This window comes from Molossus molossus, unplaced genomic scaffold (genome assembly GCF_014108415.1).
Source record: "Molossus molossus isolate mMolMol1 unplaced genomic scaffold, mMolMol1.p scaffold_m16_p_11, whole genome shotgun sequence".
In the NCBI taxonomy this organism is placed as follows: domain Eukaryota; kingdom Metazoa; phylum Chordata; class Mammalia; order Chiroptera; family Molossidae; genus Molossus; species Molossus molossus.
The window spans coordinates 13908205-13933186 of record NW_023425346.1 but is presented as its reverse complement, the minus strand read 5'-3'; the positions used below and the strand labels follow the sequence as shown (position 1 = coordinate 13933186).

The window sequence follows — 24982 nt, the reverse complement described above, 5'->3', positions numbered from 1 at the left end:
AAGAAAACCAACTGTGGTGCAAGACTTCTGACTTGTCACATATTATTCTCAGAGTTGTGTCATTTTTGAATAACCAAATAAAATACTACTTGAGGATCTTTAACATCCTGCCCGCAGTCCATATCCAGTAAGTAACAGTTAAATTTGAACCCAGAGTTATCCGACTCACAAATAAAGTTAAACCAGTTCAGAAACAGGGCAACCTTCGATAACCACTGAACTGATTATATATATCAGTTCATTTTACACACATATATATATATATATATATATATATATATGATCTGGGAATTCCTAAATTATAATCAGTATGCATGCAAATTTTTAATAAAACACTGGTATTTATTTTGTATTGATATTCATATATCAGTGTTTTATTTATATTTTCACACTGATTATAGTTATCTGAATCTTGTTAAAACATAGGCCTACGCCCTTAGATTCTGATTCTAGGTCTGAATATAGGTCTGGGTGGGGCCCATGAATTTGTGTCTCTAAGGTTCCAGTGGATACTGATTGATGCTTCTAGAGAATAACACTTTGAATGGCACTACTAAGTACTGTGTTCCAGCTCTAAATTTGACCATACCTGATCAAGCTAGAGGAATGCTTAGATTAAAAATATGTGGATAAGGCCAATATTGTCAGGAAGGAAAGTGGCAATTTAATTAAAGCAAAAGTGATGTGAAAGACAGCTCCTAGGTGTGGCAGAACACTGCATTGCCCCAGACAATTACCCCAGGCACTGGGGATTTCAAACAATGAAAAGCTTTACAAAATCTGACACCAGAGCTTTCTGTGTGAGGCGGACTCATAGCTCATCTTCCAGGAAGCCCTGTACTCTAGGAGCCATGTCCATAATATTCCCTAATAGTCGCTGCATTTCTGGAGTGACAGCTTTTCCTGACTTCTTTCTTTGACGCAAACGTCTGACCCATGTTTGAAACACTCCCACAGATGTGCTACTCATTTTTCTTTATACACTTTAGTTTTTAGAGCAGTTTAAGGTTCACATCAAAATTGAGAAGTTGGGAAATACGTGCCATATACCTCCTGCTCCTACACATTTATCGCTTCTCCCATTATCAACATCTCCCACCAGAACTGTGCATTTGGTGCAACTGAGGAAGCACTATTGACACATGATAGTGACCCAACATCCATAGTTCACATGATGGGTCAATTTTGGTGGTGTACATTCTGTTGGTTTGGACAAATGTATAATGAATAACATGTATCCTTCTTTGTGGTAACATGTAGAGTGCTTTCACTGTCCTGCAAGTCCTCTTACTACACTTAGTCATCTTTCTTTCCTTCCCTTCATGCTAATTATTAGTAATAACCTAACAAATGATGTAATGCAGTCTATTGTTTCTGGTCCTGATTTAACTCTGGGTTTTGTGAATGCCAATTTCTTGAACATGGATATTTCTCTGACATCTTTAAAACAGTTGTATTGTTCTCTTTAGACTTTTGTCAGGTCTTTGACTTCAACTCACTTTTTTTTTTTTTTTTTATCGTCCTCACCCGAGGACATTTTTCCATTTTTTGTTCAGATAGAGCGGGAGGGAGAGAGAGGAAGAGAGAGAGAGAAACATCGATGTGAAAGGGACACATCGAGTGGCCGCCACCCGCACGACCAACCAGGGCCGGGGACAAACTGCAACGGAGGTACGTGCCCTTAGCGGGAACCAAACCCGGGTCCTTCCGGACCGCAGGCCGATGCTCTAACCGCTGAGCCAAACCGGCCAGGGCTTCAACTCACTTTTAATTTTCTTCTCCTCCTCCATGTAGCTCATGTGATTTTCTCTTAAGGCACCAGCCACAGCACAATGGCATCAACATGTTGAGCCACAGTAGTCAACTGATTCTGTTAATCATTTACTCACATAAAGATTATTTCATTCATTCATTCAACATGCTTGAGATATGTTGGTGAAAGTTCCCATTTTTGTTCCCTAAGAGTTCATAATATATTTAGAAAAACATGGATGTCCATTACCTAAAAAAGAAATAAAAGCAAAACTCCAGTTGTTAAGAGCACCTTGGCTTTACATACTGCTTCCCTCAGTGACTGGGTATTTCACCTTGCAGTTTGCTGAGGTTCTCCATTTCCATCTGGAAAAGGTTATAATTATATCTTAGTTCTGTAGTAGAAACATTTAATGATATCATTCATGTAAATTTTAACAGATATTATTAACTAGAAATGTAGTAACTTCCATAGAGCTAGTTATTATTTGATATATTTTTTTTTAATTATGAAACTCAAATTACATGTTCTTACCACTGTCTTTCTACTCCTCATGCTGGGTCCTGAGTGAGGGTAGTCTGCTTATGGCCCACCTCCGAAGGGTCACTTATACTCCATCTAATATTCATTAATTCCAGAGAAAACCTAGGATGATTAATGCATGGAATAGATAAGGTATTGTGGAACTTTAAGCATCTGCCACTAGACTGGTATGTTTTTTGTTTTGTTTTTCTTAAATTAGACAAACTTTTTCCTATTACATTTTATATCCATAATGTGAGTAGCTGCTTGATCTACTAGGCTTTTTTTTTTTTTTTTTTTTTTTGTAAAGCCAGCCCTCTGCTGTCATTCTACGAAAAGAACACAGTAGCGCTACCTAATAAGTAAAGTCATCATGATTTTCCATCACCTTTAATTGTCTAACTAAAATGCTTTGTGAAGCAGCAATCTTCAAAAACAATAGAAAGCAATCAAGTTGTTGAATTGAAAATAATTTCTACTTCAGAGAAATTAAACACCCCATTCTAGCAAAATTATAAAATAATCAAAATGCTTTTTTCTTTCCCTTTCCTCAATCTGTTCTAATGTTTCATGTATTTGCATTACAACTTTTCTTTTCTCAAAGGCAGGTCAAGTGAACCCAACAGTCAAATTATATGTTGTAAACCTATATGGACCAACTCACACTTTGGAACTCATGCCACCTGAAAGCTTTAAATCAAGGTATGCAATTTTATTTTCACTTTTATCAGGGAATAGTTTAATACTAATTATCATTCTGTTGCAATTTAGAGAATGATGTGATCAGTTCAACAAATCTACTTGAAAGTAAAGCTGAGGTTGCCTCCATTAGTACAGGATGAAGTCCTTCTGCGTCTCTTGTTTGCAGGAAGCCTTTAACATGTCAAGGGAATTAGCAGTACCACAAAATAACTAAATATACTGAGAATTAGGCTTTTTGCAGATGTGACTGAGAGATGGGAATAAAAGGTAATTTTCCACTGATTTTTCTTCCTGAAAATAGTGACTCTATTTAATTTAATTTTTTTCTTTAAAAGAGACAGCATGGCCCAGCTGGTATGGCTTGGTGGTTGAGCGAGGACCTATGGACTGAAAGGTCCCAGCATAATTCCCGTTCAGGCACATGCCTGGTTGCACGTTCGATCCCCAGTAGGGGACATGCAGGAGGCAGCTGATTGATGTTTCGCACATTGATGTTTCTGTCTCTCTCTTCATTCCTATCTCTCTTTTAAAAAAATCAGTAAAACATATTTTTTTAAAAAAGAGAGAGACAGCATGGAGGGACCTGGAGAGTATTATACTAAGCAAAATAAGCCAGTCAGAGAAAGGTAAATATCACATGATCTCACTTATATGTGGAATCTAATGAACACGATAAACTGATGAATAAAATAGGACCAGAGGCATGGGTACATGGAACAGTCTGAGGAATCTCAGAGGGAAGAGGGGAGGAAGAGAGTGGGAAAAGATTAACCAAAGAATTTATATGCATACATGCATTGCCTGTGGACACAAGACAACAGGGTGGTGATGACCCGGGATGAGGCAGGAACCAGGTTCTGGGGGACAAGGAGGAAATAATGGGGGGACATCTGTAATACTGTCAACAATAAAGATAAAATAAAATTGGGGGAAAATAGTATAATCTTCTTAAAATGTGTGCAGTTTTTCAGCTTTTCCCTCATAACTTACCAGTGATTCTCTAGCATTCTTTTCCAGGAAGAGAAATTTAATGAGATTTTGTTATATAAAATTTTTAAAATGTTTTTATTGATTTTTTTTTTTTTTTTTGAAAGAGAGAGGAAGGAAGAGAGAAATAGAAACATCAACTAGCTGCCTCCTGCACACCCCCTACTGGGGATTAAGCCCAAAGCTCAGGCACGTGCCCTGACCAGGAATCAAACCAGGACCTCTCAGTCCATGAGACAACACTCAATCCACTGAGCCACACCAGCGAGGCAATGAAATTTTGTTTTACATACCCTAAATAAAAAGCCGCCTTCTTGTTTAAGAAGTTTAAATGGGAAAAAAAAGAAACACATTTGATGTGTCAGCAAAATCTGCATTTGTGAACATTAATCAAATAACCATGTGGATTTTGAAATCCAGAGTGATGTAAAACCTCAAGGGTGATTCTTTGAAATATTGTAGCTCTTTGAAAATTTAAAGCAGTTCTAAAGATGAAATGAGATAGGCAGTTGTTTCAGGAAAATAGTTTTACACTATACTGAATAATATGGGGGTAAGCTTGAAGTTTATTTTGATGGCATCAATGATCAATCAATGCATAGTGACTGATTCAAAGAGATATTCCACTTAAATGTTGTCACATAGACATATTTAGAAAAATTTAATCACAGTTGGGGATTTTCAGAGAAAGTACAACTTGCTGTGTGTGGAAAATTTTTCTACTTGAAAGATAATAAAAATGCATGGAATATTTACACTGGAGGGGTTCTTATTAACTTCCTAATATAATCTGCTCTCTTGATCAGTGGAAAAGATGAGATCCAGAGATTTTTTTAAAAAATGGTCAAGACAGACCCTCAGGATTAGTTGGTAGCAGAGTTAGAAAATGAGGTAAAGCCTATTTCATCAAGTTACAGAGCACTCCATCCAGGTTGTGATGGAAGACCTTAAAAGACCAAGTGAATTGACATGTAGAATGCAGTAGGGTTGACCAAATTAGACAGGAACTTCTATTTGAGTTTGGTCTACCAGCTATGAAAAATTTAGTCACAAATGAAACATAAAAACTATTGATATTTTATGTGATCTTTAATTTTTTAAACAAATATGTTTTATTAATTTTTTTTTTTAGAGAGAGAGAGAAACATCAATGTAAGAGAGAAACATTGATGGCTGCCTCCTGCACGCCCCCCACTGGGTACTGAGCCCACAACCCCAGGCATGTGCTCTGATCAGAATAATGGGTACCTCTCAGTCCATGGGAGGATGCTCAATCCACTGGGCCATACCAGTGAGCTGTGATCTTTAATTCTTGTCTTTTCCTCTGATTTGTTTGATGCTCTGAATTAACAGAAAGGGTACTAAACTGGAGTGTTTGAATCACATCTCTACCACCATTTAATTTTGTGACCTTGGGCAATTTCCTCTACCTCTCTCTGGTTCTGACTACCCTAATCATTGGTTAATTATCATTGGTTATTTTTTTTTTTTAATGTCTTTGAAATGGAGGTCAATTTTTAAATGTCCGGGTTCCTTTTTAATAGGAGAAAGTGATCCCCAATCTTGAATTTATTACATGAAAGGGTTTCTAAATGTTACTGTAGCCAGCGAGGAGTTAAGGAAAGAGAAGGCAGCTGGGCCTGATTGAGTCTGTAAATTACATATAATCAGAACTAAATCTGGAATTTACAGCTTCAGACACCACAGGGGATGCTGAATCCCTGCCAAGGAATTCCCATTCCCTCCGTGTACCCGCCTCCACCAGTGTAGTGAGGAAGGACTGACTGCCAATCTCCCAGGGGACTTACCAACCCCCCTCACCCAACCTTGTGGGGGAGGAATTAACAATAAAGGGCACGTTCCTCTGCTGAGGCATGCGCAATGGGAGCCAAGATGGCGACCATAAAGGGGCGGAGTGTCGTGTGGGAAAAGGAAAGGGATTGGATGAGGGCTTGAAATCCTGGAAGATCTGGGAAAGGGATTGGATAGGGTGCAGGCCCAGTGCGAGACCGCAAAGACCCAGACAAAAGATTGGTTAGTTTGAAAGGCAGCCTGCTCTTTCCCAGGCCCAAGAGAATACAATCAAAGCTTAACAGAGGCCCCTCTTGGCAGCAACATTCCCCCACCCCAGTTTATTCACTAGCTTGCTCTCCGTAGAAAGTTCATTCACAAGCAGGTTCTGGGTGGGGCAGCCGCAGCACCAGCTGGAGTGCAGCCAGGGGCAGACACTAAGCTAGCTAGATGGGGACAGACACTGGACTGGACTAAGCTTTGTCATGGAGTGAACTTAACTATAAAAGCTTTGGATGCCCTGACAATGCCAGGCCAATGGCACAGATTTTCTGGGCCCTGGGCTTGGTGAGGACAAGTTTGGGATTGAGGCCCCAGAGGCTGGCCTTCCCCTGAAGCAAGAAGAGCTTACCATCTGGTCACGGATGAGAAACCAAGCACTGGGGACAGTTCTTTATTTTTGCTCCAGTAAATCTCATCACTACACCTCATCCTCCTATGCATGGTTCCTGAAACGCTTTTCTCATGACTGCTGGGAAGAGCCCTGTTTCCGCCAGCAACATCATGAGTTCACCAGATAGGCTACAGCAGAGTAACTTCAAACACAAATATTCCTAAAGACAGAAACAACTGTCACTTATTGGAGTATTAGTTAAGTGTGCATCTCTTTAATATGATATAATTAGTCACCCATTGTGAAGAGATATCACATATTCCTAGCTGTTGGAAGGTCAGTACACAAAATAATATAATGTAACCAACTGAGAGTGAGAAATATCCTTTGAAGGCAAAGCACTTTAATGTAATTCAGATATACTGGTTTAGCAATGATGTTGGGCTACAATTTGGAGAGAGTCAGGTGATGCCTTATCTATACAATCTAAATAACAGTTTTGCTTTTTATGCCTCTCAGTCTTATATAAGTACCAACTGTGGCATGTGAAATGCACCGAAGTGTATGATTTACTCTTCTTGTTGGAAAACTCAAGATCAAAATGTACTTCAAAACTGGTATTTTCAAATTATTTCCCATGCTCCTGTTTAACAGAAATATATTTTCTTACTCATTTATTCCTGGTGAAAACTTTAGCCCAACTCACAGAAAAGAAAAAAAAAAAGTAATCAGTGAAATTTTATATTATCTGCATATAGCCACTGTGAGGCCACATATTGCTTGACTGGGCACAGAAATACACAAACGTGAAAAAAAAAATATAGAGATTTCTAGGGTGTGAATAAAAGAAAGCTGCATTCATCTAAATCAGCGGTTCTCAACCTTCCTAATGCCACAACCCTTTAATACAGTTCCTCATGTTGTGGTGACCCCCAACCATAAAATTATATTTGTTGTTACTTCATAACTATAATTTTGCTACTGTTATGCCTTAGGTGACCCACGTGAAAGGGTCATTGACTCCCAAAGAGGTTGTGACCCACAGGTTGAGAACTGCTGATCTAGATGAACATCAAATGGAAACTAAACTCTTTGTTTTCTTGATTTAGTTTTAGGATTATCAATATCTCAATTATTTAATCTTAGTACTCTAGCCATAGGGAAATTTCTTGAAAACTATTATGATCTCCCTATTTAGATACTTGAGATCTAAAAGAGAATATCATCCCGGCTGGTGTGGCTTAGTGGATTGAGTGCCATCCCATGAACTGAGAGATCCTAGTTCAATTCCCAGTCAGGGCGTGTGCCAGGATGGGCTCAATCCCCAGTAGGGGGTGTGCAGAAGGCAGCTGATTGATGTTATTGATGTTTCTCTTTCACATCAATGTTTCTATCCCTCTCTTCGTTCCTTTTTTTCCGAAAGCAACTCCATAAAAACATTTAAAAATAAATAAATAAATGTCAGTGTTATAAAATAAAATAATAATTAAAAGAGCATATCATCTTTCAAAATTTATTGATCAGGGTCCTAGTAATTAAAAAGGTAACACACTCAAGAAGGTTAATAAATGTAGTTAATTAAAGGACGATTAACAAAGATATGGACAGAATTAAAGGGAAACTCACAAATGATGGGAAAGCAACATCAAGTCTGCAACAGCAGAAAGTTATTACTGCCCCAGGACCGCAGAAGTAAGGGACAGGATCAGTTTTGAAACCTGAAAATTTGTAGCCGAAGATAAATGGACCAGCCAGTAGGACCTGTCCACAGATGGAGCAGTTCAGCGATTGCCAAGCCACACCCTAATAGAGTGTGGGTCCTGGAGATAAATACCTTGAGCCCTCTTCTCAAGCTTTGAGTTCCTGCAGAGGACTCCTATTGTCAAAGCAGTTTCATTGCAGGGTCCATCTTGTGGATAATGTGGGGTAAGAGTTGGAGAATGGACCTGGCAAATGGAGAATATTCAACACAAATAATTTAAGGATAATATTGTCCTTAAGATATTCATCATTGTTATTACTTTAGGGATATATTGGAGATGTCCACAAGAACACACTGATTTTTCTGAAGCAATGTGAGAAGTGTTTTTTTCTTTGTTTTTGTTTATGTTTATTTCTGTCTTGTTTCTGTCATTCTCTGTCTCAGTCTCCTTCTGTCTTTGTGTGTGTATGTCTTCAATTTCTCTGTCTCTCTATATAAATACAGACATCTATGATTTATCTAGGTAGTACTTATGCTTCTGAAAACCTGCCATATTTTTCTTCTGTGCTTTGTGAATTATGTAACTGATTGTGTTTTCATTAGTGTATTTTGGGCATGAAGTTTACCTATAGTAAAACTTGCTTCCTCTGTAACTTATTTCCTTTACCTATCTTCTTAATTTTCTTTATATGTTATTTTAAAAATTTTCTAAGCTAACTCAAATTCTTTATATTTTTGAAAAATTTAAATATATTATTTTGATACCAGTACTAGTAGCAATATTTCCATTTTTATTAGTGACAGTATTTCTCTAAATCTCAAGCAATACCAAATCATTGTTATCTTTATCAGGTGAAAGGATGAACATACATAATTTATTAGTAAGATACTTTCCATATGCCCTGTTGAGGCCATCAAGTGCCCATTCTCCTTATTGGAGTTTGTATTCTGTTCATAGCATGGCTACCAATATCATTTGAGATGCTGTTTAAACTCATAATAACAGAATACCTAAATAATTAATTCACTTTATAATAATTTACATGTTTAATCTTTCTGGTATGTTATCTAAATATCTGCTATATTTTTATTTTATCATCACAGGACCTGTACAGTGCCAATCAATAAGCAAATCTTATTCTATTACTCAGTGTAGTTATAAACTTTTCCTTTTTATATTTTTTTTGTCTCACTAAACTTGAACTTCATGTATAACCATTTCTATAGCCTTTTTATTTCTAATAAAATCACCATGATGACAATAATATTTAAATACATATGTACCTATATAGGAAGAATGATTAGTAAGATGAATATAGAAAGATGTTCTTTTATGACTTGAGCTACCTTATAAACTATATCCCCTGAATCCCAGCCTAAAGAACAAGATTTGTTTTTATTCTATTTATATATTTTTAAATTTTTATCCTTACCCAAGGACATTTTTCCATTGATTTTTAGATAGACTGGCGGCGGAGAGAGAGAGAGAGGGGGGGGGGGGTGGAGAGAGAGAGGGAGAGAGAGAGAGAAACATGGATGTGAGAGAGACATATCAATTGGTCACCTCCTGTATGACCCAAACCAGGTATGTGCCCTTGACTGGGGATTGAACCTACAACTCTGGTCCATGGACCAATGTTCTAACCATTGAGCAACTATCCAGGGCAACAAGGTTTGCTTTTAATTTGAAGGTATTAGGTCACCTGTTTTGGTCTGCCAATGGTTTGGTTGGTCAATTTAATTAATTATAAAAACTAATGTTTATAATTATAATAGAAAAAATTCTCCAAGCTAGTCTTATTATTGGATAGAACTTTCCTTCAAACAGATAGTTATGCTCTAGTAAAAAAATGTAAAATATATTTCAATTCATTTACTAAAAGAATAACTTTATTTGAGGAAGGCATACTTTATCTTTACAGTTTCTTACCCCACACTCCCATTATTAAAAAAAAAAAATAGTGAATCAGCTAAAGACCCTTTGTTAAACAAATTCAGATCATGAATGCAACTTTTCTTCAATACTCATTCAATCCAGATTCTTATTGGTGTTTGTATTATGGTCTGTGTAGATTCTTCAGAATGTAGCATGATAGGGATTAAGATAATGACCCTTCTTGAATACCCAGTAGAACTTAGACAATTAGTCTCACCTGAAGATAAAGAAATATTTTGTTAACTGTTACACTGTGTGTTTAAGGTATTACAAGCATTAGTATTTTTATTGGAATTTACAGGTATACATTTAAAATAAATGAATTGTTGTGGAAATGTTTTTTATGATAATGAATCATAAAGATTTTTCCACAGGATAAGTTTTGTCACATTTGTGGGGGAAGAAGGGAGTGATTATCCTTTGTGTTCTGAAATCTGGAGGATGAAGAGTGAAGATAGTGGTTTGTTTTTGGTGTCTTCTTACTTTGTATCTTTGACATTATTTTACTTATTTGAAATATTTTTTAGTCACACCACCCTAGTGACCCATTGTTCTCAGCCTGTACCATTGATGTGACAGGGTCATATTGCCCTGACACTCTATGCTAGATAGTACCATGTTTTCTCTATTTCACTTGCATATGTTTAGTCTACATCTTTTATTCTACCAATGCATATCTGTATCTAATTAATAAATATGTCTACATTCATGGAAGTGTCCTAAATGTCCCTTATTATGAGTAATGCATAGTTGTTAATAGAGGTCTTTGAAAGACAGTAGCTATGAATTGGTCATGAATGCTGTCACACTACACTTATGGGCAAAGATCCCGGATTATCTGAAAGAGAATGAGCTCAGTATAACTGTATGTGAACAATGTTGTGACCACAGAGTAGTGATTGGACAGGAAGCCAGTGACAACATTGGTGTAGTTTCTAACATACCTGTCTGCTGGTGATGCAGGGGCCTCCATTTCACATACCCTGTGAACAATTAGATCTCCTGTGCCAGACCACCCAGCAGATAGAAAGTCTTTTTGACTTGAGCGCAGTCCCTCTAACCTGCTTGTCTCTGCCTCTGTGGCCCAAGAGGTCCAGATCCTCAAGGACTTCCTGGGGAACCCAGAGCCAAGGAGAATAGGAATAAGCAGGAAAAATAGTTATAAGGAAGGGACACTTTTGCTAGCCACTGGTCATGGGACACACGGTCTACTGTGTTCATAAGATGGAGTTCCAGAGGACAGCCACATCTGCAGCAGGCAGGCTGAGGATTGTGACATTTGCAGGAAAGGGTGCTTTCCTACTCCCTCATTCAGAGGAAGCCTGAATACCTATAAACAAACTGAATAGGCAGATGAGACATTACCTGTATATCATAAAGATATATGCACCTAGGATTCTGGTCCAAAGAAAGAAAGGATATAGAATGTGATTTAGTTGGTAAATATACCTTCCCTCGCTTCTTATGTGACAAGCTCTACTTTAACTTTGATTTTGGACATTTCCAACACTTTATCAGGGAATTACAATGGTTTGAAATGACCCCTGAAAGTCTCTACAATTCAATTTTCAGGAGAACTTTCATTCTTCAAATTATAAATAAGATAGATACTAAGACATCTTACATAAGAAAAAAATTTGCTTATGAATATAGATACATTATGCATGAAAACATAAAATAACATTATTTAATCAAAAAGAGCTATAAGCAGTATGACTATAAATTTATAATTTTTAACTTAATTTTACACCTAAGTTAGTGTCCCATATAGAAAATCATTTATTCATCAGATTTACATTGGTTGAATTTTAATTGTTATTTAAATATGAAATTATTTTAAGAAAGTCAAGATCTTCCATTATAAGTGATAAATGTAATGTGTCAATGTCTGTGAAGACATTACAAAAAGATATTCCTACAAAATTTTATTTGAGGGCTACTTTAAAAGGAAAAACACTCAAGATGAATATTTAAATTCTATTTTGCTATTGCTATTTACTTTAAAAAATTGTTTATATTTATTTATCTTAAAACAAAAGATAATATTACTCACTGAAGCTTATTGTGGCAAATGTCTGATTGGGTTTAAAATATTCTGTATAGCAATTTTATTTATATTTTTCCATAAATGTTACCTTGATTTTGCAATCTTTGGTAATTGTTTACAATGATTTTTTTCTTCAATTCAAACAAAATTATGCTAATTAATCAGAAATATATATATTGTCAGAATTCCTTTCCTGATTGATTGATCATAGTACCCACTATCATTTTCTCCATGTTAAATCTTCTAGATAAATCTATTAAAGTTTAATACCTAAATTTCCCCTTGTTTAATACCCACACTACCAGACATAGTAATGCATGCAAAATAAACCAGTTTATGGACAGCACAGTAAAAAAATAAACAGGGTATCATTCTTTGAAGAACCTCAACATCCATTGATTTGGCCAAAGATTATTCCTAAAGCAGTTGCGTGTTTGATATGAAGTTGCCTTGCCTTGTTAACTCTGTCTGGGGAATTTGACAGTATGATTTTACTGAGTTTCTAGGCAGTTTTCAAGTGGGACTCAGCTGTGTTGTAAAAGCTGTCAAGTGTCTTGAAGAAATTGTTTAAGAAAATATGGCAGTCTTCACTGTATGACAAGTTATGCTTGCCTACTGCTTACATCTTCACTTTGTTGGGCTAATGGGCTTGCTAAAGGAAGCAGTAGATATTCAGTAAAGTTAGAAATGTAAGTCTCATGTAGCTGAATGTCTAACCCAGGTGTGTATAAGGACAGGTGATTTGTCTCACAAGGCTTTTCTCCCACAGGCGATTTTTTCGGAGTCACATAAAAACTGGGTGAATTAATTTAAGATAATACTCATGGATGGCACTTTTCAAGCCATTGCTTAAGAAGCATCTAATCTTCTCTGAAATTGGGCAAATTTGTTGGAAAATTTTTATTCCTTCTTTTTGATATTAATTGAATTAATGTTGATGATCGAATTTTGTTCTGTTTGTGATATGTTAATTAAATTTCCCAACAGAATCTACAGTGAAAGAAATATAAAGAGAAAATATATAAATTCCCAATCTATAACCAGCCTGAGGACATCATAGCCCCCACAAATTAGTATACTCACTGTACCCAATATTCAATAACTCCTTCTTCTCCTTCAGTTTGATTCCTTCTTTGTTTTAAATAAATAAGAGTACAAAAAGTGTTGTAAAAAATACCATGAACAAGACTAGGACTGGCCCTTTATCAACAGCTAACAAACAACAAAACAAAGCATTCATTGTTCTCTCGCCCAAGTCCCCGTGCATAAAGTGAAATAACATGGAGGTCATGCATAACACAGAATTGTCTCGCATCTTGATTATGTTTCTCTTTCCAAGGATTTTCTCTCTGGGAATCATTTTCCATTTTATTCTTAAATGTTCTGTATATTTATAGCTGCATGTATATGTATGTACATGTGTTTACATACACATGTATTTGTATTTATATATGTGAACATTTGAAAAAGTGATATATAAATAGAAATTCTTATGATGTGACATTCTTATATCCTTATAGTGTCTCATTTATTCTTGAATATAACAGTTTACATTATTGGTAGTATACAAGTTCTTTGGCTCTAAATGTAGATTTTAATTTTGTTTCCAACTAGAGAATACTATATCACAATGGTTAAATGGATAAGCAATACCAAGACAGTGGTCAGATGGTTAAACCGACCTCAGAACATCTCTATCCTCACGGTCTGTGAGACCACAACCGGTGCTTGTAGTAGAGTGAGTATAATTTACTTTTTTTATACGCTTAAAATGAAGTAGTTTATGCTACCATTCAGAAAGATAGTTAAAAATTCTTTGTGTAAATACTTCAATATTTATCTTCAAAAGGTAGTAGGAAGCATCATTCTGCTAGTATATACATTAATTTATAAAGCTTGCAAGCTTTATAGCAAGAAATATAGATGATAATTCATTAAAAAATAAATTATTATAGTCCGGCCAGTATGGCTCAGTGGTTGAGCATTGACCCATGCACCAAGAAGTTGCTGGTTTGATTCCCGGTCAGGACACATGACCAGTTTGTGAGCCTGATCTTCAGGGGGGGTGCAGGAGGCGGCCAGTCAAAAATATTTTCTTTCATTGATGTTTCTACCTCTCTCTCCCTCTCACTTCTTCTCTCTCTAAAGTCAATAAAGGAAAAAAAAATTAATTAAAAATATGAATTGTTATATAGTATCAAGGATAGTCCAAGCCATGTTAGTGTCATTTTCAAATGGGGATGTCTGTATATTTTGACTTTGATTATTTGAAAAGTTAGAATGTATCTTCTCTGTTTTCTTTAAACACATCCCCAAAATTCTTTTTTTTTTTTTTGTAGTTTAGATTTGTCTTCTTAAATAATAGACCATTTCTCTAAACTTAAATTAGGTAAAAATAGCAACAAAAAGTGTTTTTGGAGCCACTCTGTTTTGAAATCAGGTTGTATTTACATTTCTATAATCAGTTTTCATAAATTCTGCAATAAATTCTATATGTTCTTAGTAGAGGAAATACTGTGATCAGTTTAAATTGTTATGTTATATACTTGGTACTAGATAAAGAATTCCCAATTATATAACCATAGAATTTTCAAATTTTTGTTTTTGGACAAATTGGAGTAAATGTTATCAGACTAGCATCTCTGCTACAATCAACTATAAAACTATACAAAATATATTACAAAACCTATTTTTAGATGTTGGGCATGAGGAAGATTAGGGAAAAAGTGGTGAAATTAAGTTAATATGCAAGATGGGCCTCGATACGACTGCCTGTGGGTGGTATTTGTGAGACCACCGTGCACAGGAGATGGTGCCCAGGAGAGGCACAGTGTTACCACTGCTTCAAGTAGGCAGGGAGAATCAGAGTCCGAGGCTCCTGTGGCTGAAGTTTGCAAGACAAGTATCACAGAATTTGGAGCTATACAGAAAAGAATTTCAGCTATCTATGTAAAGGACCTCTTAAGACTTTAGCTCATTGCTCACCTGTGCAAGTCTAAGACATGCTATAGACATAAAGAATCAAAGAGAGAAACTGCGGGGTGCACAATGCTTGGAAACTTTGTAGTTCCCAATGGCAAAAATAGAAACTTCTCACTGAAAACCCTATGCATTTACTCAGGGCCCAGAAAGAAAATGCTTTAGGAATAAGGCTGTTTTACATGATTTTTCATAAATCTTCAAATCAAACCTTAAAGCAGTCAAGCTCATGTGCCTATAAATTAGCTGTCCGACAGAACAATGTTAACTCTTTTAAAGGGAAAATAAAAATATTTCCTAAATATGTAACTAATAAAGTGTTAATATAGAGAATACATAAAGAACTACTACAACTCAATAGCAAAAGAAATAAATAATCATATTTAGAAACAGGAAAATAACCTGAATCGACATTTTTTTCCAAGAGAAAATATTCAAATAGCCAACAGGTATATGAAAAGGTGCTCAACATCATTAATCATTAGGGAAATGCAAATCAAAACCACACCTGTCATAATGGCTTTCACCAAAAGACAGGAGATAGATATGCTGGCAAAGAAGTGGAGAAAAGGGGTCCCTTGTGCACTGTGTCGGGAATGTATATTGGTACAGACATTAGCGGAAACATTATGGCACATACTCAAAAAATTATAAAGTAGAGCTTCCTTATGATTCAGCAGTTCAACTTCTGGGCTATTCAAAGGAAACAAAATCACTATCATAGAGAGATATTTGTACCCTCATGTTTATTGTAGCATTATTTACAATCGCCAATATATAGAAAAATAACTAAGTTTCCAGCAGTGGATGAATAGATTTTAAAAAGTTATACACACATATAAAATAATACTATTCGGCCATTTAAAAAAAAAAAGGAAATCTTACTGTTTGTGACATTATGGTGGACCTTGAAAAATAAGTCAGAGCAAGACAAATACTGTATGATCCCACTCATTTGTGGAATCAAAAAACAAATTTATAGAAACAGAGATTAGATTTGTGTTTGCCAGAGGTGGGGGTGGGGCATGAGGGAGTTGGATAAAGGTGATTAAAAGGAACAAATGTCCAGTTGTCAGGTAAATAAGTTCTGGGTATGTAAAGTCAACACGATAACTATAGTTAACTATACTATATAGTGTAATTGAAAGTTCACAAGACAGTAAATCTTAAAAGAAGGAAAAAAATCCTCTGTGAGATGATGGATATAAATGAAACTTCTTGTAGTAATCATTTTACCATATATACATATATAAAATTATTATGTTGTACACCTTAAATTATAAAATGTTATATGTCTAGTATATCTAAAAAAAAAACTTGGGGGGGGCGGGGATAATTTTTATTTCTACATTCTCCAGAAAGTGAAGAAGGAAACTAACTTTTTAATTCATTTTATAAAGGCAGTAGCAGGACCCTGCTGCCAAAGACAGGATTATGCTACCATTATAAACAAGGGCATTACAAGAGAGAATATTTTTTACTTATATCTCAGATGAACACACATATATTTTAAAAATCCATAAACATATTAATAATTATCCCTCGCAATATTGAGAATAGTCATCATGACTAAATGGGGGTTATCCTGTGAGTTTCATATTATTATTAAAAACCATTCAAGGTAACTCATATTTCAACAGAAGAAGAAAAATAAGTAATTATTTTAGAAGATAAATAAAGCAATTGACAAAACTCAACACTCATTCATAACTTTCAACATAAGTGAATAGAAAGTAATCCCCAATATAAAAAAGGATACCCACAAAATACCCCAAGAAATATCATAGTAAATTGTGAAACACTTTTCTTGTTCATATTAAGATTCTCAATAAGGTAAGTGTACGAATTCTAATATTATAAAATCTTTATTAAAGACTGTAATCAGAGCAACTTGGCAAAGAATAAATACGATGATTGGTAAGAAATAAGTAAAATATCTTGATTTGTGGATGGCATTATTGTATAAATAAAATGTAAGAAATCCACAATAAAACACTAGAATAGGTCACAATTCAAAAGTCAGTGTTTCTTTTATTTGTTGATTTTATTTTATTGTTAAAATATGTAAATATATAGAATACTGTAGTATTTTAAAGAAAAATGTACTGAATTAACTAGGGGTAAATGGATCTAGTGACCCAAATTTTTCTGTCAAAATATTTAGAAAAAAAATGTTTTTCTAAACTATTAATTGATTTGAAGAATTATAGTTCCACCTTTCTCTCAATTGGTTTAGTAACAGTATATATAAAGATGTGATAATAAAGCAAATAGAGCAAATTATAAGTAAATGAGAAATATGTCTGAAGAATATGCAGATGTTTCTTAAATTGGTCTTTAACTTCTCTGTAGCTGCATTTGTTTCAAAATAAAGAATTAAGAACCCAAAATATATTTCTATATACTAGCAATATTATGATGGAAAATAAACAAAACTACCATTAAACTACATGAAAGCTGTGCCACATTCTTGAATTAAAAGTCTTAGTGATGTGGATATCAGTTATACTCAAATTGAAATATAGTTTTAGTTTTAATACACTACTGATTAAAATCCCAGCAGACTTTTTTTTTGGTAGAAACAGACAGGCTGGTTCTAAAATATAAATGGACGACATCAGTTGCATTCAAATTGGTAGGATAAACATACAACATACAACACAATATACAAATGATGTATTCTAGAATTGTACACCTAAAACCTCCATAATTTTATTAACCAATGTGACACAATAAATTTAATTTAAAAAAGATAAAAATTTATATAAAAATGCAAAAAACCTAATGAACCAGAACAATCTTATGCAAAAGAAAGTGGGGGAGTTGCACTACCTGATTTCAAGAATAACTAGAAAGCCACAGAAACTAAAAAAATGTAGTGGAGGCACAAGGACATACAAATATATCAACTGAAATGAATAGAGTTTCCAGAAACAGATCCATATTTATATGATCAATTAATTTCAACTTTGGTGCCAAAGCAATTCAATAGGGAAAAGTGGTGCTGGAACAATTAATAACCAAATGAAAAAACCAATGATATTTGACATTTATCTTATATTTTTAAATTAATTCGAGATAAATTACAGCCCTCTCTAAGAACTTATATTGTAAATTTTTTAGATTAAAATATGGGATATTTTACTATATTCAAAAGGCAAAAGTCATTAAGCATAAAAGAAAAAAATACATTAGACATCATCAAAATTAGAAACTTTTCATCAAAGGCACCATTAAGAAATTGAATACTTAATCACAGACTGAGAGAAAGTATGTTGCAAAATGTGCATCTGACAAAGTTATATACAGTTATACAGTGTGAGGCAAAAGTTATATCTCTATCATCTATTTATCTATTTATCTATCTATCTATCTATCTATCTATCTATCTATCTATGTATCTATCTATCTATTTTTCATCTATCTCTCCAGTATTTTCATTCCTAGATATTTTCATGAGAAATCAAACTCTGTGGACACCAAAGGATTTGTAAAATAACATCTTTAGAGAAGCTTTATTCATAATAGCTGAACTCTGGATAGTGTTTAACTGTCTATTAACAAGGAATGGGTAAACAAATGAGGCATATCTGCACAGTGGAATTCTACTCAGCAAACTAAGAAGAAACAGAATACTGTTACATTCAACAATATGAATAAAATTCAGATCATGTGGTGTGAAAGAAGCCCCACATAAATGAGTACATAATACATGATTTCAATTGCAAAATAATATATGGGGAACTGTTCAGAAGGATGGTTGCCCTTTTGGAACCTCGAGGAAGTGGCATGAGAGAAAGTGAGGAAATGTCAATTTCTTATATCTTGATGGGATGTAAATAAATTTCTCAAAACTCATGACATATATTTCAGATCTGTACTTTTCACTATACTCAAGTTATACCTCAATATTTTAAAAACACAGTTATTAAATACCCTAAGAAGCCAGAAACACCAATCAGAAAGAATATATGTACCCCCATGTTCATAGCAGCACTATTTATAATAGCTCAGATCTGGAAACAGCCTAAATGTCCATCAGTAGACAAATGGATAAAAAAGCTGTGGTACATATACACAATGGAGTACTATGCAGCTGTAAGAAAGAAAGATCTCTTATTCTTTGAGATGACATGGAGGGACCTGGAAAGCATTATCGTAAGTGAAACAAGCTAAACAGAGAAAGACAAGTATCATATGTTCTCACTTATTTGTGGAATATAATGAACAAAACATTCTGAGGAATGGGGTAGTTCCAGAGACGTGGAAGTGGGGTACAGGCTGACAATCCCCTAAAGAGGAGGGTGGTGGGGGAGAGATAAACCACAGAACTTATATGCATGTATGCATGAACAGTGGACATGGACAACAAAGCTGGGGACAGGACGGGGAGGGAGGGTAGGGGAGAATCAGTGGGGGGAAAAGGAGAAACATCTGTAACAAAAATAAATAAATTAATAATAAAAAAGAACCCCCCCCAAAATAAATAAATAAAATAAAAACACAGTTATTAATAGTCTATTATAGAGAGAAATAAAGGGTAAGAAATTGCTCTTTGATTGAAATGTTGAGAGTAGGTGCGGAAATGAGGTAAATAAATCGGCCATTTTGTTATTAGGTTTGACCGATACTCTTCACATTTAGCTTCTATTTATTAGGAGATTCATTTCAATCACCTTCTTTCACCTGAATAGCTTATAGAGTGATTAGGATTTTATGATTTATTTGTTAAAGTGTTCTGGCAGTTTCTTTATTCAGCTGATTAATACGACTTCAAAAAATTGGAATGTGGGGGCCAGGAAGTGGCAAGTGTGCAGGGGGTTCAGCGGCAGGCATGGGTGGCAGGAGATGCAGCCAAGAAGAGAGGACAGTAGTGCTGGTTAAGATAAATGTTTCAGTGACATCTCAAATCAAGTAAGAGGAAACCTTCAAGGAAAAACTACCCACATTTGATGTAGCAGGATTTTCGACAAGATGGTGATGCAGGTAAGTGTGGTACTCGCTTCCTCCCCCAACCACATTAAAATACAGCTAAACTACAGAACAATCATCACTCAGAACTGCCTAAAATCTAGTTGAACTGAAGTCCTACAACTAGGAATATAAAAAGAAGCCAAATTGAGATTGGTAGGAGGGGCGGAGACACAGAACAGGCTAGACCCACACCCATGTGTGACAGATAAAAACTGGGAGGAATATCTCAGCTACACATGCCCCCCCCCAATTCTGAGAAGTGAGAGGAACAAGCCCCACACTGGAAACCCCAGCCCATGGTTCCAGAGTTAAGAGGAAAATTTCCCATAAGTTCTGGATGTAAAAAACAGTGGGGATTGTGGCTGAGTGAAATGGAAGGCTTCAGGAGATAGTCCTCCTAAAGGGCTCACACAGTCATACCCAGAATCACTGGGGCAGCATCTAAAAGGAACCAGGGGCATACGGGGAGGAACTGAAGTATGTGGCATAAAGGCAAAAGCTGGAGGAACAGTTTTCTCCCTGAAAGAAGTGCTGGCAGAGGCCCTTGTTCCTATTCCAAGCTCTGCCCCTAAAGAAGCTAGTGCATGGGCCCATATTTAAGTCTCCATCAACCTGGCTATTACCGTTCACCCTACCCTGGTGATTCCCTGAGACACTGCCCCACCCAGCTTGTGGGCCCTCATAAGCTGTTTCCAGTGGCTTTTCCATTAAACAGCCTATCTTGGATCATGCTTCAGACTTTTCTAAAATCTCTCAAACTAACAACACCTGGCATCAGCATGCCCCATACCTCTCGTTAAGTGACCCCAGACCCAACATTAGTGGCAGCCAGCCTTGATTTGCAGCTTGGTGTCTTCTAGGGCACCTCAAAGACAAGCAAAAGTAGCAGCCATCTGCAAATCACTTTGTAGCTCATGCTGGCTGGCCCTGGACAGAACAATGGCACTAGCTGGTCTTGGCCTGCACCTCCCAGGAGGCCCCAGAGCCAGCACACCCAGTGCATAGCTTCAGACCATGCTGGATCACTATCCAAGCATCTCCATGAGAGACACACTCAAAGGTTGGACTCAGTGGGCACCAGAGCCCTGCTGAAGTAATACCTGCTCTGTGATTTGGGCCGCTGCACAGCTGAATCTCCACAGTGATTGCAGCCACTTCTTGAAGCTGATCAGCCAGGGGTAAATCCCTTCCAGTAACATTCCAAGAGTAATCAAAGCTCAACAACAAGTAGAAGGGAGTACACAACACACAATGGGGGGTGCACCTGTAGTACCCAGCTCTGGTTAAAGAGGAGGCTGTACCACTGGAATACACAGGATACCTATGACATAAGGTCACTCCACCAAGCCCGGGAGATGTAGCAGATCTGTCTAATATATAGAAACAAACACAGTGAGCCTGTCAAAATGAGGAGACAAGAAAACATATCTCATAAGAAAGAATAGAAAACTCCAGAAAAAGAACTAAACAAAATGGACACAAGCTATTTACTAGAAGGAGAGTTCAAAACACTGGTTATAAGGGTGCTCAATGGACTCAGGGGAAGACTAGATGAACTTAATGAGAACTTGAGCAAAGAAACAGGAAATATAAAAACAAAACTAGAAAATATAAAGAACCATTCAGAAATGAAAAATACATTGCAGAGAATCAATAATGGAGTAGATGAAGCAGAATATAAAATCAGAGATTTGGAAGATAAGGAAGCAGAAAATAAAATAGAAAAACAATCCAGAAAATGAGTATAGTGTAAGGAGCATGTGATACAACTTTAAATATACCAACATTCATATCATGGGGTTCCCAGAAGTAAAAAAAGAGAGAGCAAGAAATTGAAAACCTGTGTGAAAAAGTAATGATGGAAAACTTCCCTAACCTGTTGAAGGCAATGGACTCACAAGTCCAGGAAGCACAGAGAGTCCCAAACAAGATGAACCCAAAGAGGCCCACACCTATACACATCGTAGTTACAATGCCAAATGTTAAAGACAAAGAGAAAATCTTAAAAACAGCAAGAAAAAAGCTGTTAGTCACCTTCAAGGGAGCTCCCATAAGAGTGTCATCTGATTTCTCAATAGAAACTTGGCAGGCCAAAAAGGATTAGCAAGAAATATTCAACATGATGAAAAGCAAGGATCTACAACCAAAATTAGTCTACCCAGCAAAATTATCATTGAGAATTGAAGGACATATAAAGAGACTCCCAGACAAAAAACTAATGGAGTTCATCACCACTAAACCAGTATTACATGAAATGTTAAAGAATCTTCTTAAAAAGAAAAAAAAAAAAAAGATAAAAATATAAATAATAAAATGGCAATAAATAAATATCTACCAACAATTAAATCTAAAAAACATAAATGAACAAGCAGAACAGAAACACACTCATCAATACAGAGAACACTTTGATGGTTGCTAGATGGGAAGGGGGTGGGGGTGGGTAAAAAAGGTAAAAGAATTAGGAAGGACAAATTGGTATTTACAGAATAGTCATGGGGATGTAAAGTACAGGATAGGGAATATAGTCAATAATATTTTAATCTCTATATATGGTGTCAGATGGGTACGAGATTTATCGGGATGATCACTTAGTAAGTTATATAATGTCTAATCACTGAGTTGTACACCTGAAATTAATATAATATTGCAAATTAACACTAACTTAAAAATAAAAAAAAATAATTTAAAGTAAAAAAAGAAAACATTTTTTGAGATCAAAGAAAATTGAGCATAGACTGGATATTAGGCTATATCATTGGATATTTATTAATTTTGTTGTGTGATAATTATCTTGTGGCTAAAATATATATCAATAAAAATATTGATTAATTTACAACTGAACTAATATGATATTTGGGACTTACTTTAAAATAGTTCAGTGATAAAAAATAAGTGTGGGAGGATCGATGAAATCAAAGATGGTGTATTTTTGATAATTTTTGAAGTTCGGTAATGGGTTTATGGAGGAGATTATTATGTTCTTATTTTTATTTTTGTATAGGTTTTAAATTTTTAGAAATAAAAAATACAGATTAAGATAAAATAAATAAAAATGAATGAAAAACACTGAAATGTACATATTCTAGTTAGAGTTAGCCTGTTATCTCTTCTATAGAAGGATAATCTATCTATATAGATAACTGCAAAGATATGTTAAAATGCTTCAGTAAAGAAATAGACATAGAAATCTTATCATGTTATTGCTTTGATACCTTATTGGTATTCTATTATATTTAATTTCATTTATAGAGTTAAAATATTTTACTTTTCACTCTAAATGAGATAAGACAAGTAAGTATGTGAAATATTGGAATCTCATCGATTCTAATAAAACTTAGTGATACTAATGAGCAGTGGAAATTGATATGTTTTGTGTGTGTGTTTTATAAATATAAAAAATGGTTATTGCTGAGGTGCAAACAGCAAGAAATGAAGAAGAAGAAATGTTTTGGATTGGGATTTTATGAATGAATTTTTTCTTCATTCATACTTTTCTTATAGAATATTTTTCCAGAAAAATACAAGATTGTTTATAAATTACTACATGTAAACAGTGTTACTGAAATTTTTTCAGCTACACGTATTTATCTTGAGATTAAATTAATCTAGTTTTTCTGCTTAAAATATGATTTTGACTTTGATTCTTTGCAAGATTGTATTTAAAGAAGATAATATTTTGTCGCTTCAAATGTTTATGTCTATAGTGAAGAGTTGATTGAATGTTGAAAGAATGTGTACCTTTTAAATGTATTCCTGGCTATTTGCCCAGTTCCTTTGAAGGACTTAAAAATGTTCTTTCCTGGTGATGCTTAGAGATGAAAAGAGGCAGTGTTTAGTGGTTTGAAACAGTTTGAATGAGGTAAAGAAAAAGAGCTGAAAAATGATCTTTTATTCTGGTGATGTACCACTGGGAATTCTGAAGGAGTTGACCAAAGAAAAACTTTATAATTAACTTATTATTTAATCCCAATTTTATAATTATTCAATAAGTTTAAATTGTGGTATTTCACTAGTTGAGGAGAGGAAAAAATGCTTGAAATAACACTGTAAAAATTGTTAAATTGATGTATGCTCATTTTGGTCTTTGGATGCTTCATGAAGTTCATTGTTTTGTTTCAGAAACACGAGATGACATCAGATACGTGGCTCTCCAAACAGGTATAGTATAAGTGGTTTCTTTATATGACATTTTGATCATTGTATCCATGCAGCTCACCCATTTGTAATGTGATAACTTTCAGAAGTTATTTTAAAAATATGATTTTAAGGCTCTACATGTTTGACTGAGTCTTTTCCATAAAAATATTTATGACTTGGTCTTTCTCTGCATCATTAATAAAAAGATTGCTTCTGTTTTTTATAGGATATAAGTGGCAGAAAAATGATGATCCATTTTTTGGCTCATTCATATAAGTAAACTTTTGTGCAGATGAGAGAAAAAGTTAAAACTAGAAACATTGCTCATATTGCCCAATAAATTAGTTTTGTGAAGATTTTTCAGATGAACACTTCCTCCACAAAATATATCTTAGCTCACACTTCTAGTTCGTTACACAAATGAATCTAGATTCTAAATGATCACAATCGAAAAACTACCAAATATCTCCACAACATGGTCTCATACTGGACATTGCAGAAGGAAATAAGCAGATTATCCACATGCCTGAATCAATTTTACTAATAATGCTATCTCTACTTTTTGCAGAGAGGAGTATTTTGTTTGCTTTGTTTTGGTTTTGACTTGTTTTGTTCTTTACAGTCATCTTTTATTTAAATTATCTTCCTAGTTGTCATACATGTTTGTGGTTTCAGTTACCACTCCTATACTGAAACCCCCACATGTATAGCCCCAAACAACTGACTTCTCTGAATTCTGAAACATCTACATTCATGCTTGGTCTTTCCTCCTAAAACTATAAAAGTAACTGCACATTCCACTGGTCCAAACTGAACACATTTCTTTTCTTGTCAGTCTT

At 35.1% G+C, this 24982-nt stretch overlaps 1 protein-coding gene across 7 annotated transcripts in view; it reads left to right on the top strand.

Annotated features, from left to right (window-relative positions):
* DPP10 (dipeptidyl peptidase like 10) overlaps nucleotides 1-24982 on the top strand; it is a 1561433-nt gene that overhangs the window by 1459206 nt on the left and 77245 nt on the right. For 6 of the 7 annotated variants that reach the window (XM_036253738.1, XM_036253733.1, XM_036253735.1 and 3 more), the window contains 3 exons: nucleotides 2880-2977; nucleotides 13668-13791; nucleotides 24126-24164. In XM_036253738.1, coding sequence (XP_036109631.1) covers nucleotides 2880-2977; nucleotides 13668-13791; nucleotides 24126-24164 — 261 coding nt within the window. The remainder of the gene's footprint in view (nucleotides 1-2879; nucleotides 2978-13667; nucleotides 13792-24125; nucleotides 24165-24982) is intronic. The other variant, XM_036253736.1, reaches the window with a different exon arrangement.